This window comes from Odocoileus virginianus, chromosome 23, assembly GCF_023699985.2.
Source record: "Odocoileus virginianus isolate 20LAN1187 ecotype Illinois chromosome 23, Ovbor_1.2, whole genome shotgun sequence".
NCBI lineage: Eukaryota > Metazoa > Chordata > Mammalia > Artiodactyla > Cervidae > Odocoileus > Odocoileus virginianus.
Window position 1 is genome coordinate 6,345,004 of NC_069696.1, and position 17,131 is coordinate 6,362,134.

Below are 17,131 nucleotides of genomic sequence, written 5' to 3' on the forward strand. Positions count from 1 at the left end.
CATATCAAGGGGACGCTAGGAGCATTAAGATAGTGGAAAACACCACAGTTGGAAAGACTATAAAGGTGGATTCTTTTGTTGGGGGATGAGGGCGGAGGGTTAGGAAGAGCAGATGGGTCGCAAGGGTCACTGATTCCACATGAGGAGACAGCTCTGGGTCAGGAATCTGCTTGCAGGGGTGGTGTCTTGCATTCTGGTGAGGTGCTGCCCTCACTCCAGCTTGAAGGAGGAGACGATGAAGTTCTGCACACCCAGGTAGCTCAGGTGGCTGTGGCCCAGCCTGTTGGGAAAGGTCAACTGGTGCCCATCTGGCAGCTTCACCTTGAATTCATTGTTCTCGAAGGTCACGATGAGCTGCGGTGGGAGGGAGGGCGTCAGGGAGGCAGGAGGCACCCTGGAAATGGGCCGGTGGCTCAAACAGTCCCAGCACATGTCTAGGTCAGGGTGCCCCCACCAGCTGTGCTCCCCCCTTGAGATCTGTTTTCAGGCCCCTTTTCCCTTTGACCTCACCTTGACTTCTGACCCTGGGCTGAAGCACATGTGACTGTCCCGTTGCTCCGCCCCCCAGCTGTTGCCATCGCGTGAGTTGCAGACGATGGTGGATTCACCAAAGCGTGGGTTGAAATGCAGGTTCAGTTTATCTGTCCCCTGGCCCAAATTAATCACAAAGCTGCCAGAGAAGAAGTAAGAGTAAGGGGCCAGCCCTGGGTATAAAAGCTTGGGTGGCGGCGTCTTGACCATAAAGTTGGTAGAATAACCAAAGGTGGTGTTAATTGAGGTTTGTGCCTTAAAACAAGGGAGGTAACAATTTGATCGGACCTGGCACTGGAGTATCACATTCCATTTAGAACACAGACCAAGGCTCCTGACAAGGAGTTAACTAATAGTGACATTTCAGGAGATGAAGGTGGCTATGAAGGTGGAAAAAAACTGCTGTTCTTAACTATTTCTGAAGACCCATTAAGTTTGGCCAAAAATAGTTGTATGCCTGAGGTGGTGAGCTCCCTGTCATTAGAGGTATGCAATTAGGAGCTGTGTGATCTTTTAGAAAGATCACGACGGGGGCCTTGGTTAGACCTTCATGGTCCCTGAGAGTGGGACTTTCTGAGTCATGGGGTGTCTCCATTGGGAGGACTCAGGCCAGAGGTATCCCACATTTCTGCAACCTTGAGGGACCCAAGTAGGAGAAAGAGGTGATTTTTCTTTTGGCTCCTACCTGATGCTTCTGCCTGCCCCTCCCCAGTCAAAACCTGATTGAGATCAGTTTCAAGAAATGCTGACCCTTGTCCTGCACACAGGACAACCTAACGCTGACCTGTAACCCCTGAGGTGAGAAAGGTCTCCTATTCTGATGGAGAGGATGCACACCAGGCCACTAGGCGCCCCCTGGTGGGTGCCCCTGGTTTGGTGGTGGTTTTGTAGTCGCTAAGTCTGACTTTTGCGACACCATGGACTGTAGCCGGCTAGGCTCCCTGGTCAAGAATACTGGAGTGGGTTGCCATTTCCTTCTTCAGGGGATGTTCCTGACCCAGGGATTGAACCCTGGTCTCCTGCATCGCAGGTAAATTCTTTTTTTTTTTTTGCAGGTGGATTCTTTACCAACTGAGCTATCCCTGGTTTAATACATGTGAAAGGCCAGTCCCTGGTCCTTCAGCAGTATCAAGAGGGTAGTGTCCCCAGGGGGTTGGGGCCTTCAGTAGAGGCATCTGACTCACGGAGGACTGGGCAACGCTTCAGGGATTTCTCACTTGCTGCTTCCGTGTCTGTTGGGGCCAAGGAATTGAGCACATGGCGTCCGATGTGACTTCTGCAGGTCCCCAAACCTGGCCTCAGATGTGAAAGCAGCGCAAATGGGGCCAGCAAGGGTGAGGGAGGGGTGTGAGAGGAGCAAGAATGTACAAGAGGCCCCCTGGCCAGAGGTCACTCTCATTGTCCCAACATTTCACAAGGCTGCCTTGCCTGCCCCCACCTTCCCAGCCCATGCCAGGTCTGTGGCCGGCCCCCTCTCCCCGTCCTGCCCCACCTGCCCTCCCACTGGCTCACCCATTAGCACTGTCAGCGATCTTGCCCTTGATCTTCAGGCTTGCCCCCATCTTCATGTCCATGTTCACAATCTCAAATTTCCCCTGCACCAACAGAGAAACATCCCACACAAATCAATCACTTGTGTGCCCCACGTGTGCCCCACACTCTTCTGCTGGTAAAGCCCACTCGCCAGCATCCTCCCATCCCAACCTGGCCCCAGGTCCCCCTTTCCCTGTCCCCACATGAGGCCATGGAGCCAGGAAGCAAAAAAGTCAGAGAGCTCAGATCAAAGATTTCTGGAGCCCCCTCTTGCTGTTTTGCTTCACTCTCATCCACCCCAGCCTGAAGAATAGCTGGATCTGGAGACATAGGGCTCGGGGGAGGGAACCTCAGTTTGCCCATCTATAAAATGGGTAGAGTAACTCCTGCCAACCTCACTGTTCCCAAATGTGTTCAAGTGATAAGACATAATGCCCTCAGCAAAATCCCATGAACAGGGTACGTTTATTTCTTGCACAAACTTGGGAGTCATTTTACTGACAGAAAATGACTGTATCAGGACTTCCCTAGTGGTCAAGTGGCTAAGACTCCACATTCCCAATGCAGGGGGCCCAGGTTCTATCCCTGGTCAGGGAACTAGTCCCACATGCTGCAAAGAGTTCGAAAGCCCCAGCTAAAAGATCCCATGTGCTGAAACTAAGATCCCATGTGCCGCCATTAAGACGCATTGTAGACAAATCTTTTTTTAATTTTTTTAAAAAAGAAAATGACTGTAAGACAGGCAAGTCTAGGCCCATCCAAAACAGAGAATCTATAAAATTCCATCAGTCACATGTCTGAACATGTCCATCAAAGTCCCTCTCCAAACCTCACACTCCTCATCTGTAAAACAGGCTAATTTGATTTATTCATTCAAACCCAGTTGCCAAGCACCCTTGTGACAGATACTATCAGAGGCCCTGAGGTTAACAGCACCTTCTTCACCCTGGTTCAGAGGACGAGAGCTCCCGTTTGTGAAGCCCCTCAAATAGGACTTGGCACAGACTAAAAGCAAATCGAGGTGCTGTGGTCATTAGGCTTACTTATCGCTACTATGGTATCCTTCTGCTTCCTATTTTCCCATAGGACCTGGGCAGCGCCTGTATTTCTATATTCTGGTTAGAAGGGAGGCTCTCGAAGCTGGGTTTTCAAACCTCATGATCCAACCCTGAGAAAATGTCTAGTTATCCATGATTGGAGGGTGTGAGGCTGGGCCAGACAGGATTTGGCAGCCACAAAAGACTTAGAACACTTACTGGGGAAATACGTTTATATTATAGGATTTCTGTTCACTGATATTTTTCTTTTTTTTTCTGGAGGGAGCTCACTTGGGAAGCCTTGAAGCAACTTGTGGGACTGGAGTGCTTTGCTGAAAGTCAAGGGCAGTGTCTGTGGAGGGTAGATTAGGACTCCCCTGCTGGCAGCTGCCTCCTTTCCGCCAAGAGGGAAAACAGTCTTCGGGTTCCTACACGGGTGTCGAGTTGCCCAGTTCTCTTGGTGGTGGTGGTTTAGTCGCTAAGTCGTGTCTGACTCTTGTGACCCCATGGACTGTACAGCCTGCCATGCTCCTCTGTCCATGGGATTCTCCAGGCAGGAATACTGGAGTGGGTTGCCATTTCCTTCTCCAGGGGATCCTCCTGACCCAGGGATCAAACCCAGGTCTCTTGCTTCTCCTGCATTACAGGTGGATTCTTTACTGACTGAGTCACCAGAGAAGGCCTCCCCCGGAGTCAGTACATTTTAAAAGGAGGCCTGGGGACATCCCTGGTCGTCCAGTGGTTAAGACTCTGTGCTTCCATGCAGGGGCACAGTGTCCACCCCTGGTCAGGGAACTAAGATCCTGCCTGCCACAGGCCATGGCCAAAACTAAAATAAATAAAAGGAAGGCCTGAAAGAGGCCTTGCCAAGCCCAGGAGGGTGGAGCATCACGGCACATCGGACCCTGCGATGCTTCAGAGCAGGGTTTTCCAGGTTCGGCGCCCTGAACTTTCCCACTGGATTGTTCTTTATTGGGGGGTTGTCCTGTGTGTGTAGGAGGTGGAGCCGCAGGCTGGGTCTCTAACCACCGGATGCCAGGAGCACCCTCCCCCAAAGTGGTGACAACCAAAAATGTCTCCAGATGTCCTCTGCGTGTTAGTCACTCACTCCTGTCTGACTCTGCGATCCCATGGACTGTAGCCCACTTGGCTTCTCTGTCCATGGGGTTCTCCAGCCAAGAATACTGGAGTGGGCTGCCATTTCCTCCTCCAGGGGATCTCAACCCAGGGATCAAACCCAGGTCTACCTGCATGACAGGCAGATTCTTTACCATCTGACTCACCAGGGAACCCCAGATGTCCCCGGGGTAAGAGGAATTTCACCGCCTTTGAGAAGGTGGCACTCAGAGGCCTAACCCCTCAGATGGATGCTTAATGTAACACGTGGATCACCAGCCAAACTGGGTTCAAATCCTCCTTCAGCCTCTCTCAGAAGGACAGACAGCAGTCCCCCTGGGAGAGGTTATTCCGTCCCTCCCAGAGGAGCGTGGGTGTCCTGCCAACAAGCAGCCCTTCACGGTGTGCGCCCTGCAGCACGCAGAGTCCCCACCAGATGTCATGAGGAGTCTCCGGTCTCCTCCCTGGGATGCTCAGGGTGAGATTGGGGTGGGGAGAAGCACCCTCGCCACCCCACCCCCCATAGCTCCTGGAGGCTGCCTGGCTCAAACAGAAGAATCCAAGCCCCTAGGGCTACTGCAGGGCAGGGGCGAGGGGAAGGCCAAGTTTGGGGGTCCATCTGGGCAAACAGGGATGCTCGTGGGAGGCGGTGGGCCTAGTAACCTGACCCCCTCCATAAAGTCTGGAGCACAAAGAGAGACGGGGAGGCAAAGCTGGGGTGGAGGCAGGTGTCAGTGGTCAGGTGACTAACCGAGTTAGCAGGGGCCAACTGTGCCCCTTTCTGGACCTCACTTCCCCCATTTTTTCTTTTTTTTTTTTATATTTTGGCCTCACCCCGTGGCATGTAGGATCTTAGTTCCCTGACCAGGGTTTGAACCTGTGCCCCCTGCATTGGCAGCACAGAGTCTTAATCCCTGGTCCACCAGGGAAGGTCTCTGAAGAAGGAGGAAAGAAAAGGGAGGGGTGAGGAGAGCAGGGGAAGGAGAATGTGGGGAAAGTAGTTGGGCACAAAGGCCCTCCCTGAGAGGCAGAGGGTGGGGAGGGCACCGTGCCATCCACACACCTGGACCCTCTAGTCACATCCACGCCCACATCCCACCTGTGCTGACTCTCCCAGTAAAGTATGCCCACCTGGAGCCTGTGAATGGGACCTATTTGGAAACAGGACCAAATTGAGATGAGGTCATAGTGGTTCAGGGTGGGCCCCAAACCCCATATGACTGACATCCTTAGAAGAAGAAGAAATTTGGACCCAGAAACACAGACACGCAGAGAAGCTGTGTGAAGAGAGAGGCAGGGGTTGGAGGGAGACAGCTGCAAGCCCAGGAATACCACAGATTGCCAGCAACAAATAGAAGCTGGAAAGGACACGAAAGAACCCTCCTCTAGAGCCTTCAGAGAGGGCAAGTTCCCACCAACACCTGGATTTCAGACCTCAAGCCTCCAAAACTGAGAGAATAAATTTGTTACGGCAGCCCCAGGAAAGCAACACACCAGCCTCAGAAGATGCCATCTGTGACCCAGTTCTCCAAATACAGGAGACTGAGGCTCAGAGAAGAGCAGCGATTTCTCCAAGACCACATAGCAGGCTACCGCAGAGCAGAGTTTGGAATCAGAGAATCGGAGAGAGACCTTGAAGAAGATCCACTTGACCCCCCTGCAATTTACAGATTTTGATCTGGGGAAAGTTAACCTTCCAGTCTCAACTTCATCTTTTAAAGCTCAGTAGGTGTTAGTAGTTATCATTGTTGCCGCCATTAATGTTATTGATAAGAGGGAATTCCCTGGCTGTCCAGAGGTTAGGACTCCTGTGCTTCAACTGCAGTGAGCCCAGGTTTGGTCCCTGGTTGGGGAAATAAGATCCCTAACTGAGAGAGATAGGCAAAAAATAGATAAACATATTACTAATGAGAAACCCAGGCTGGAGGGGGAAAGAAACAGACTCAGAATGGTGGTGGAGGGAACAGAGAACCTCTATGCTAAAGGACAGTGGAGGTGATCTGTCCAACTTCCTCCCTACGCAGATAAGGAAACTGAGGCTGGAGGGGCAGCGATGCCTTTTCTCCAGCATCCACCCCACCCCCACTCAGGTAAAGATTCGGAGTGACGGAGGAGGGCAGTGGGGAGCCGGTGTTCTCACCGACATGGTAGCAGCTCCGAACAGCAGCTCTGGGTAGCTCCTGGAGGTCTGGGCTCAGGGTCTCACCTTGCAGTCCAGCTTATATCCTAGAATATTACACATTAACTCCCCTTAGGCCATAAATGAGGACTTTGGTCCTTCCTGCCAGGATGTTTCTCTACCGGCATCTCCTGGTACCCAGAACAAACAGGGAGAAGGCTCTCACCCCAGCCCAGCCTGCCCAGCCCAGAGCATCCTCCTGGCCTCTCTCCAGCTCAGCCTCCCTCCTCCTTCCTGAGCCCTAGCGGATGTGACCCCGGAAGCAGCGCTGGACTGGGCGCCAGGAGCTGGCACAAACCGTGTGAGCGTGGCAGGCCACCCAACAACCCTGAGCCCCACTTTCTCATCCTCAAACAGAGAGGCTTGCTTTGTAAAAACCTCTATGCTTCTATGATGTCCAGATTCATTTTGAGAATCTTGTTTTTTCTCCTCATTCCATGCTTTTTCTGATTGTACACTTAAGGTTTTTGGGGGGAGGTTAAAATTTTTTTTTTTCGTACATGGGAGTTTTAAAAGCAATCCATGGTGGATTTAAAGAAAACATCTAGAAACATCTACAACAAACTAAGTAAAGAAGGAAGTGGGAGGGCTGGGGGTGTGTGCAGCGGGTAATGGAATTTCAGTGCTTTGCTCTTTACTTCTACTACTTATATAATTGACATTGTTACCGTATGCAATGGGAGCTATTAAATGAAAAGAAAAACAAGGGCTTCCTTGGTGGCTCAGTGGTAAAGAATCCACCTGCCAAAGCAGGAGATGCATGTTCGATCCCTGGTCTGGGAAGATCCCACAGGCTGCTGAGCAACTAAGCCCGTAGGCCACAACTGTTAAGCCTGTGCTCTAAAACCCAACTACTGAAGCCCTCGCACCCTAGAGCCGGTGCTCCACAACAAGAAAAGCCACGATGATGAGAAACCCATGCACTGCAACTTGAGAGTATCCCCCACTCGCCACTACTAGAGAAAAGCCTGTGCAGCAATGAAGACCCAGCACAACAGCCCCCTGCCAAATTAACGAATGAATTAAAAAGTTATGTTGCAAATACACCACCTAAAATGTCCGTTAAAAAAAAAAAGAAAAGAATCACTCATAATCCCAGCTCCAGCATAGAATCTGCTTACTTTATTGGCACATTTCCTTCCATGTGGTTTCCAGTGGATTTATATCATGGACGCCCCTCTGTCTTACTCAATTGTTGATTCTGCTTCATCTGGTAAACTCCAAAGCCCATAAATCTATATTTCAGAATGATATCTTAATGGCAGTGAAATAGTCTGCCTATCAATGACTTAACTTACTCAACTAATTTCCTTCTGCTGAACACTTACATTAATTCTAAGTGTCTGTTATTAGAAATGCTGCTGCATTCAATTATTTGCACATAAAGTTTGGCAGCATTGTGAGAACTTATTTAAGGCAGATTCCCAGAAGTAGAATTTTTCTAGAGCCTTGGTTTGGCGAGCTGAAGGGTTTTCCATTAGAGCTGATGGTGGCCACTCTGGGTGGGGTGCTGGGGGACCAGCCTACTGAAGGCCTTTCTGTGCCAGGAGCGGACAGGTGGCTCACTGCCCAGCACTCACAGAAAACACCGCCTTCAGTTCCCTTCCCTCCCCCATCCCCACCCCAAGAGGAGAGTGATTTCCTCATTTTACCCACAAGGAAGTTGATCCTTGATCCTTTCTTGATTTTTTTCCTGTGGCCATTATAAAACTCAAGCAAGATAAGGATTTTGCAAGTGCTTTATAAACTCTCTAATCAACAGAAACTACACCTTACAGAGGTGACATTTTTATGACGATAGTAGTAATTCTAGCTCACTGTGGAAGGTTTTGGAAAGTGCACAAAGTAAAAAGAACTTAAAAGCTCACTTGGTTTAGAAGAACGTTTAAACACAGGTGATCATGACCACATTTATGAATTGTGCACTTTTCTGTGGGCTTCCCTGATAGCTCGTTGGTAAAGAATCCTCTTGCAATGTAGGAGACCCAGGTTCGATTCCTGGGTCGGGACGATCCACTGGAGAAGAGATGATCAGCTACCCACTCCAGTATTCTTGGGCTTCCCTTGTAGCTCAGCTGGAAAAGAATCTGCTTGCAATGTGGGAGACCTGGGTTCAATCCCTGGGTTGGGAAGCTCCCCTGGAGAAGGGAAAGGCTACCCACTCTAGTATTCTGGCCTGGAGAATTTTTTCTGTGTGTATGTTTTACATCAATGAAATACTATAAGAAGGAGAAAAAAAATCACAGACACTTGAATCTCCAACAGTGTTCTCTTAATAATGCCTAACTTCTGAAGGGTATTTTATACCCACCCCTCATCACAATAAACTCAATAAATTCTGAAAGTAATCTTTATTATGACCCCATTTTTCAGATAGGGACAGGTCTCACACAACCGATACATAGCAGAACTTGCCTTTTCTACTAATCCATTGCTCAGATGACTGCCAAGGCAGTCACTTAGCAAAAAGAATATTTGACTTCCAGGAGGCATATGGTCTTAAAACCTTTGTGTGGTGGCAGCTTCTTTGATGGCCCCCAGTGATCCCTACTCCTGGTATTCATACTCGTGTATAATTGGCTCCCCTTGACTGTGGCTGGACCCAGTGACTCAATTCTAACTAATAGCATATAGAATTCTAAAACAGAACGTTAGGAGATTAGGTTACAAAAAGCCTACTTACAAAAAGAAAGGTTACAAAAAGATTGTGCTCTCTCTCTCTCTCTCCCCACTAGCTCTGGGAGAAACGAGCCATGTTATCAGCAGTTCTATGGAGAAGCCCATGTGCCAGGGAACTGATGTCTCCAGCCCACCAGTGATGAAGACCTGAGCCCCACCAATACCCAAGTGAGTGAACTTGGCAGTGGATCTTCTCCCATTTGATCCTTGGGATGGCTGGTGTTGCCAATACCTTGACTGAAGCCTTGTAAGAGACCCTGAGCCAAAAGGCACCCAGCTAAATCTTATCTGGTTTCCTGACCCCAGGAACTATAAGAAATGTGTTTCTTACTTTAGGTCCCTAGGTTTTGGTTAATTTGTTACACCACAATAGATAGCTAATACACTTTGCTCCTTGGAAGGAGAGTTATGACCAACCTAGACAGCATATTAAAAAGCAGAGACATTACTTTGCCAACAAAGGTTCGTCTAGTCAAGGCTATGGTTTTTCCAGTAGTCATGTATGGATGTGAGAGTTGGACAATAAAGAAAGCTGACCGCCGAAGAATTGATGCTTTTGAACTGTGGTGTTGGCAAAGACTCTTGAGAGTCCCTTGGACTGCAAGGAGATCCAAACAGTCCAACCTAAAAGAAGTCAGTCCTGCGTGTTCATTGGAAGGACTGATGTTGAAGCTGAAACTCAAATACTTTGGCCACCTGATGCAAAGAGCTGACTCATTTGAAAAGACCCTGATGCTGGGAAAGATTGAGGGCAAGAGGAGAAGGGGACGACAGAGGATGAGATGGTTGGATGGCATCACCAACTCGATGGACATGGGTTTGGGTGGACTCCAGGAGTTGGTGATGGATAGGGAGGCCTGGCATGCTGCGGTTCATGGGGTTGCAAAGAGTTGGACATGACTGAGCGATTGAACTGAACTGACACTTTGCCAAGCTATTGTTATCAGAAGTTTGGTGGGAGAAATAATATTCATGAAAGCCTCCTGACTAAAGAATCTGCAGTTTTCACATGTCCCTAGACCTTCTACTACCTGGTCTTTTCAAAGAACCAGCTCTCATTTTGTTTCCTTTATTATTTTCTGCTTTTATGCTAATTAACTTTTACTTTTTCTTTTATTGCTCTTTTTCTAACTTCCTGAGTTAAATGTTTAGTTCATTAACTTTTCATCTTTTCTTCTTATTAACAGGGGCTTCTGAGGTGGCACAGTGATAAAAAGCCACCTGCCAATGCAGTAGACACAAGAGACATGGGTTCAATCCCTGTATCAGAAGACCCCCTGGAGTAGGAAATGGCAACCCACTCCAGTATCCTCGCCTGGAGAATTCAAAGGACAGAGGAGACTGGTAGGCTACAGTCCATGGAGTTGCAAAGAATTTTACATGACTGAGCATACACACTTCTTTTTAATAAATATATTTAAGGCTATAAATTTTCCTCTACCTACTACTTTGACCAATTCTCATAGGTTTTTAGGAGTTCTGCTCAATACTCCAAATGTTGCCCTTGAATCAAGTCAGATGATGAGAAAATTGTTCTCAGCACTTAGTACATCCTGAACAACAAGTATTTATTGACTGACTGAATAGAAAAAAATCATCATCACCATTAGGGAAGAATTGGAAAGTGAAACATCAATACTATGGGATTGGCTAAGTTTATGGTGCTACAAAAATATAAAAGAACTATTATGCAAAAATCACAAGTCATCAAAAATCACATTTTGGGGGGAAAAAAATCACATTTTTGGGAAACCCTTGATGGCTGTCGTTCCCTGCTCATGGTACAATGTCTAGTGAATAAAGCAGCTACGGAAATGAGTTCCCAGGAGTTTGTGATGGGCCCTTACAGGTCTGCCTTCGCCGAATTGTCCAGCAGGCCACCAGGCTGCACTGAGGGGCAGCGGTGAGGAGGAACCGCAGCACTGTTGCTGGTGTGTGAGCCTCTGAGGTCCCAAGGAGGACATGGCCTCGCCGGCCACACAGGGTCTCGCTCAAGGAGCACAAGCAGAAAAGACCTGATTCAAATGCACGGGCGTGAGGGCTTCCATAGAGAAAAGTACAAAATAAAGCCAGGCCTTAAACGAAGCCAAGTCTAGTAGAGAGACAAGCGAGGGCACAGGAAACGACTGGAAATAATTAATGACACCCCAGTGGAAAGCTTCAGAAAGTCCCAGATTCCTGGGGTCAGAGAAGGTTCTCGAATGTTGTTTTGAAGCCAGTATAGCACCAGAGCCTGAGTTCTAACCTGAGTTCAGCCTCCTCCACTGTAAAATGAGAGCAATAATGTGGTGAGAATTAGGGAGATAAAGCCTGGCACTTCGTTAATAGTTAACAGAAAATATTTGTTATTTTTATCAGGAGCTTGGTGCCCCACCTGTGTCAGCTGGAAAGGAGGCCGCTCACCCCCATCTGGCGGCCGAGTCTGAGCCCCAGGCTTGTGAGAAAGTTCTCCTTGCGAATTCCCAGGGCCCCATCATGACTTTTGTGAGCCTGGGGTACTTCTGCCCTCAGGGGCCCCTTCCTCCATCAGGAAACATAGATGATGTATGTGCTACTGTGCTCAGTAGTGTCCAACTCCTTGCAACCCTTTGGACTGTAGCCTTCCAGGTTTCTTTGTCCATGGGATTTCCCAAGCAAGAATACTGGGGTGTGTTGCCATTTCCTTCTCCAGGGGATCTTCCCTACCCAGGGGTTGAACCTGGGTCTCCTACATTGCTAGCAGATCCTTTCCCAACTGAGATACCAAGGAAGCCCCATATTATATATACACAGACATAAATACTACACATAGATATAATTCTAATTCATGTTTCAATATATAACATTGATCCATGTATTCAATGCAGCCATGAAATAGAATTATATCTATATGTGGTATTTGTATTACATATGCACAGACATAAATACTACACATAGATATAATTTCATGGCTGCATTGAATACATGGATCAATGTTATATATTGAAATATTTTTGCCTACCTAAAAATTCACTTTTTTCTTCTGATTTTACATGATAGTAAAACATTTTGGAAGGCCCCTAGAGTGTCTGGGCCTGAGCCTCTGTATCTACTGGGCCTAAGGGAGAGTTTGGCTGGTACGTTCTTGTAAGTATCACCCATTGGCCTCCTGCTGTTGGGGGACTTTGGTCCTGAGGTCTGTGGTATCTCTGCTCATCTCCTCTCATGTCCTTCTCCTCCCAGAGAACAAACAAATCATCTCATCACTGATATCTGTCTGCAGCCCCATCCTTGCTTGGTTCCCCCCCAGCATCCTCTTTCCCAGATAGTGAGAGGTGCACAAAGTGTGGACATATGGAAAGCCCTGAGTTTGGGGCGTCAAGTGGGACAATGACACATCCTAGCTCTGTCGCCTACAAGCTGAGGAGCCATGTCATGTCACTTCAAACCTCAATTTCTTCATCTGTGAAAGGGAGCTAATAATATCTTCTTCACAAGCTGATTATAAGTTTTTTTTGCTTGTTTGTTTGTTTTGGCTGAACCACACAGCATGGGGGATCTTAGTTCCCTGACCAGGGATCAAACCCATGCCTTCTGCAGTGGAAGCGTGGGGCAATTCCCAATTGTGAGAATTTTAAAAGATCTTTTTAAATTAAAGAAGTGAACCTGTATAGTATGTGAGGTACATATTAGATGCTAAAAAATTAAATAAACAAATGCCTTCCTTCCTTGCTTTGAGGGAAGATCCTAAATGGGCAGAGGTTTCACCTGAGATGATGAAGCCAAGTATCCAGGGCAGTGGAGAGAGCAGAAGTGAAGGGAAGTCGCTCAGTCGTGTCCAAGGAACAGCAACCAACAGCCTGGACCCGAGCTGGTGAGCACATCCCTTTCTGTGCCCTGGAGGACAGGGCTCCTTAGGAAGGCAGTGTCCATCCTCCCAGAGCCCAGGGAGCCTGAGACCAGAGCCTGGTGAGTGAGGAAGATGCTGAGACAGGCAGATGAACCATCTCAAGGAGCCAAATGATCACATCAGCAAGTTAGGGGCCCTACTGCTCCTGAACATATCTGGAAACCCATGATTAGTGATTTCCAGTCTCTGTCCAGAGAAAAACCCCTCTTATTCCCACAGTTTGTTTTTTTTCCAGGTGGGTTAGTCTCAGGCACAGGGAGGTCTGTCTACAGCTGTGTGACACTGGGTGAGTCACGTAACCTCTCTGGGCTTCAGCTGGTCCATTGGCAAAATGGGACCTGTAACTGTCACAGCTTCTAAGGTAGATGTGAGCTTTAAGGGAGAATATGTGGAGTGTTAAGCACAGTGCTGACCCCTGTTCATTGCTGAATAAATAAGTGTTTGCTGTTATGAAATATTAATATCAGGCCTGCTTGGCTGTCCCGCCATGCTTCTCCATCTCTGACCAGCTGACACCTGTTCTTCAAGGGACATCCACAGAGCTCTTACGTTGTCTGGTCCAGGGCTCTTCCTTGTCTAACCTGATTGCCAGGTTCTGTGGCCTCACCCTGAGCCCCAGCTGCTGGCTACACCTGGCAGCACTCTCAGTGGGCATCGTTCCAGGCCTGCCTAGATCCACTGATGCTCTTGGGTCATCCTCACCTCACCTGGAATTAGGGAGGGTCCTTGAGGGAGGAAGGGATGGGTCACTGTCCCCGTTCTCTGCTCCTGCCCCCACAATCCTCTCACCACTCACTGCAGTCTTGGTGAAATGGAAATGACAACACCCCACTGTCCTGCTCAAAACCCTCCAGTGACTTCTCACACTTGGAACAAATACAAAATCCCCCGTGGGCTGACCAAGTCCCCCTGATCTGGTCCCATCCACCTTGCAGCCTCATCTCATCCCAGCTGCTCCCTGGCCAGGCTGACCCGTGACTTCACCAAGCTCATTCCAGCCTCAACCCTATGTCCTTGCTCTTCCCTCTGCCTAGAACTCTTCCTCAGCTCTCGGCTGGACCTTTTCAGGTTGGTCTTAATTCAAAAGGTGGAGAGAAAGATGGATGGCTGGCTGGCTGAGTGAATGGAAGGATGACAAGGTAAGTAGGTGGTTGGCCGGGTGGGGAAGGGATGGATGGATGGATGGGTAGTTGTATGGTGGATCAACAGCTGGAACCAATCATCACAGAGCTCAGAGTGGGGTATTTTCAGGGGATCCAATCCAAAGATGCATTGCCTCTTCACTTCCTCTTCCCTCTGCCCCTCCCAGGATGTTACCCCAGCCCTTTGGACTGCTGAGGGTCAGAGGCACACCCACCTACGCACATGTGGTACTGGGTGTATTTACATAAGAGACCATGATGTCCTATAATGATGATATAAGAGACCATGATAACATAAGAGACCATGATGTCCTACCTCTTATAAGTGGCAGGAAGAACATTTTTCCATAGAGAACATCTCTCTAGAAATGAAACAATACAGCAAGCTGTGTCTGCTACTTGGATGGTCCTCAAGTAGTCTTCCTGGGGGAAAGGAGATCTCAGCCCTGAGCCTGGTTGGTCCTCCTGCGTCCAGGACACCCCAATCTTCCTGTGGACAGTGGGGTCTCAGATGCCTTAATGGCCTGGTCACAGCTGATAAGGCAGATGCCTGGGGTACAGAATCAACACCTGTATTACAACCCCCAACTGAGAATTCCCACCGGCTCCCAGCTCCTGATCAGCATGTTAATTCTATCCCAATAAAACTATTTTAAAATCAAAGATTCCATAAGATCCTAGAGTCCATAATGACAACTTATTTTCACTTATTTTCCTTTTAAGACTCCACTTGGAGTCTGTGTTCCAGCCACAGGGCACAGCCACGGTGTTTCCTTTTTTATTTTATTTTTTAATTTTAATTGGAGGATAATTACTTTGCAATATTGTGATGGTTTTGGACACGGTATTTTCTGAAGCTTGTAGAAGAGGAAACCTCTCCCCAAGAGAGAGAAAGCATTTGCCTCCTCCTGCTGGCCACTAGGAGAACAGTCTAAATTAGGAAGAAAACTAGCTTGTCAGCTACTATAAACATTTATCTCAGAAAAGAAAGAAAAGAAAAATTGACACGTATGTGATTTAAAAAGCACTTCATATAGCTTAAAAGGGTTTTACTGGGAAAAGCAAGTTCCTCTTCCACTCCAGTCTCCACAGCCACTCAGAGGCAAATACCCTTCTCCTGCTTCCTTCCAGAGATACCCTACACACCACACAGGTAAAAGTGTGCTCTACTCACCGTCTTGTATCTTGGTTTTATTCTCTTAACGTATCTGGGAGATTGTTCCACATCAGTAAGACGTTTTTGTCTTTCCAAAGGCTGTGTCTGACTAGTGAGAGATGCAACTAATGGGAAACTGAGCTGGACATACATTTACTTTGAGCTTACTGGGTTACAATTGTAAGGTTCACAGACAACTTCTAGAATATTTAGATGATTGCTAGCATCCTAGTGTAGGGAATGGTTCCCAGAAACACTCCAATTACCCATACCCACTCACCATGCCAATTTACCTGGTGCCCTGACCTAAAGGTGGAGAGACACAGGTCATTCACTATGTCACCATGACGTAGGTCCTAGGCACCCAGCCTGGGAAGATGTGGGCAGTGGAGGAGGACCAAGATCTGCATTGTACAGAGCCAGCAGCTCGTCTATGGAAATCTCTTTCAATCCTCAGATGTGTAAAATTACACGTGGAAGGTTTAATTCCCACTGATCTAGTTACAGCAGATGTCCATGCCACTGGGGATACAATTAATGACACAGCATACTTAATTATAAATGTGCCATATGCTATTTTCTTTTTTTGGACAGTGTTGGGGATCATATGCAATAGAACTGATCAGGACACCTCTGTTGTAGGATGCCAACTCCTAACAGTACTGAAATAGCAAGAACATCTGTGTATAACTTTGAATGTTTCATATATCACGACACATGGAGTTTCTATCTCACATGCAACACGTTTTATTCCGACAAAATCTGCCATTCCTGGTGAAACAACATAGAAAATTTGTCTTTCTCAGATCTGACAAAATTAAACATTTCAGGTTTACATGACGTCACCAATAACAGATTGTGAAGCTGAGAAAGACTTTTCTAAAATAACAAAATAAAAAAAAATTTTGATCAAACCTGCTACAAGGCTGACTTTGCTTTCTTCTTAAAGAAAAGAATAGAAGAAAGTCACTGCTGTATGAAAATCATGAAGCCTAAAATTACCTAAAAAATTACAAATAAAGGTATTAAAGTGACATGTCAGGTAGTTAAGTAAAAATTTCTTGTTGTCTTGACTTTAAGATTATAGTATTTGTCAGATTTTGAAGTTTGTAATTTATGGGAATTAATTTTCTAACACTAAATAAATACCTGATTTTGCCTACAAAATTTTATACATATATTTTTAAGAAGTCCCCAAATTTTACAAACTGCAGCCTCCACAAAACTTGAGTTCACCTGGTCCTGGTGTAAAGCACATTTCTTACATTGTATCTCTGTCCCCTCTCCCCAAATAAAAAAGGTTGAAAAGCTCTGGACTTGATATGTTATCTCGAAGCTTTCTTCCAGCTCTGGAATTTTCTAAATCAGTGGGAAGTGTATCCAGTTCCCTTCCCCCAGCAGCTGCAACTCTGACAGAAAGACAAGGAAGTCCTTTCTTGGAGTTTATCCAAATCTTTTCTGCTGTAGTTGGAGTCCTTGTACCCTGAGGCAGGCAGTCAGAATGCCAGTGCTCAAAGCTCCAAGGTAGAGTAGGGAAGACAGAAAGTCTGAAACTGTAAGCTTTGTGGGAAAGGGAAGAGAGAGGTGTAGGACCAAAATTCTAAATCTAGGGAACAGAATTGAGGGACTCTCCCAATACGACAATAGTGGTCACCACTTGGAACTTTCTTCAGCATTTATTGAGTGCACGTATATGCTACGCAGTCTTTCCCGGTGGCAAAAGTGGTAAAGAACCCGCCTGCCAATGCAGGAGACACATGAGACGCGGATTCAATCCCTGGGTCTGGAAGATCCCCTGGAGGAGGAAATGGCAACCCACTCCAGTATTCTGGCCTGGAGAATTCTGACAGGGGAGCCTGGCGGTTTACCATCCATGGGGTGGCAGAGTCA

At 47.4% G+C, this 17,131-nt stretch overlaps 1 protein-coding gene across 1 annotated transcript; it reads right to left on the bottom strand.

Moving 5' to 3' along the window:
- Positions 1–48: 48 nt before the first annotated feature.
- Positions 49–6,514, bottom strand: LGALS2 (galectin 2). Its single transcript, XM_020896432.2, has 4 exons — positions 6,358–6,514; positions 2,044–2,126; positions 511–670; positions 49–354 (listed from the first exon to the last, which is right to left on the bottom strand). The coding sequence occupies exons 1-4, from the start codon at positions 6,361–6,363 to the stop codon at positions 211–213; spliced, it is 393 nt and encodes a 130-aa protein (XP_020752091.1). The 5' UTR covers positions 6,364–6,514; the 3' UTR covers positions 49–210.
- Positions 6,515–17,131: the final 10,617 nt, after the last annotated feature.

Excerpts from the sequence above, each read along its gene's own strand:
- LGALS2 (XM_020896432.2), bottom strand. Across the intron at positions 671-2,043 it reads ATCGCTGACAGTGCTAATGG|CTTTGTGATTAATTTGGGCC; the intron begins GTGAGCCAGTGG and ends CTTCTCTGGCAG. Across the intron at positions 355-510 it reads GCCCAGGGTCAGAAGTCAAG|CTCATCGTGACCTTCGAGAA; the intron begins GTGAGGTCAAAG and ends CTCCCACCGCAG.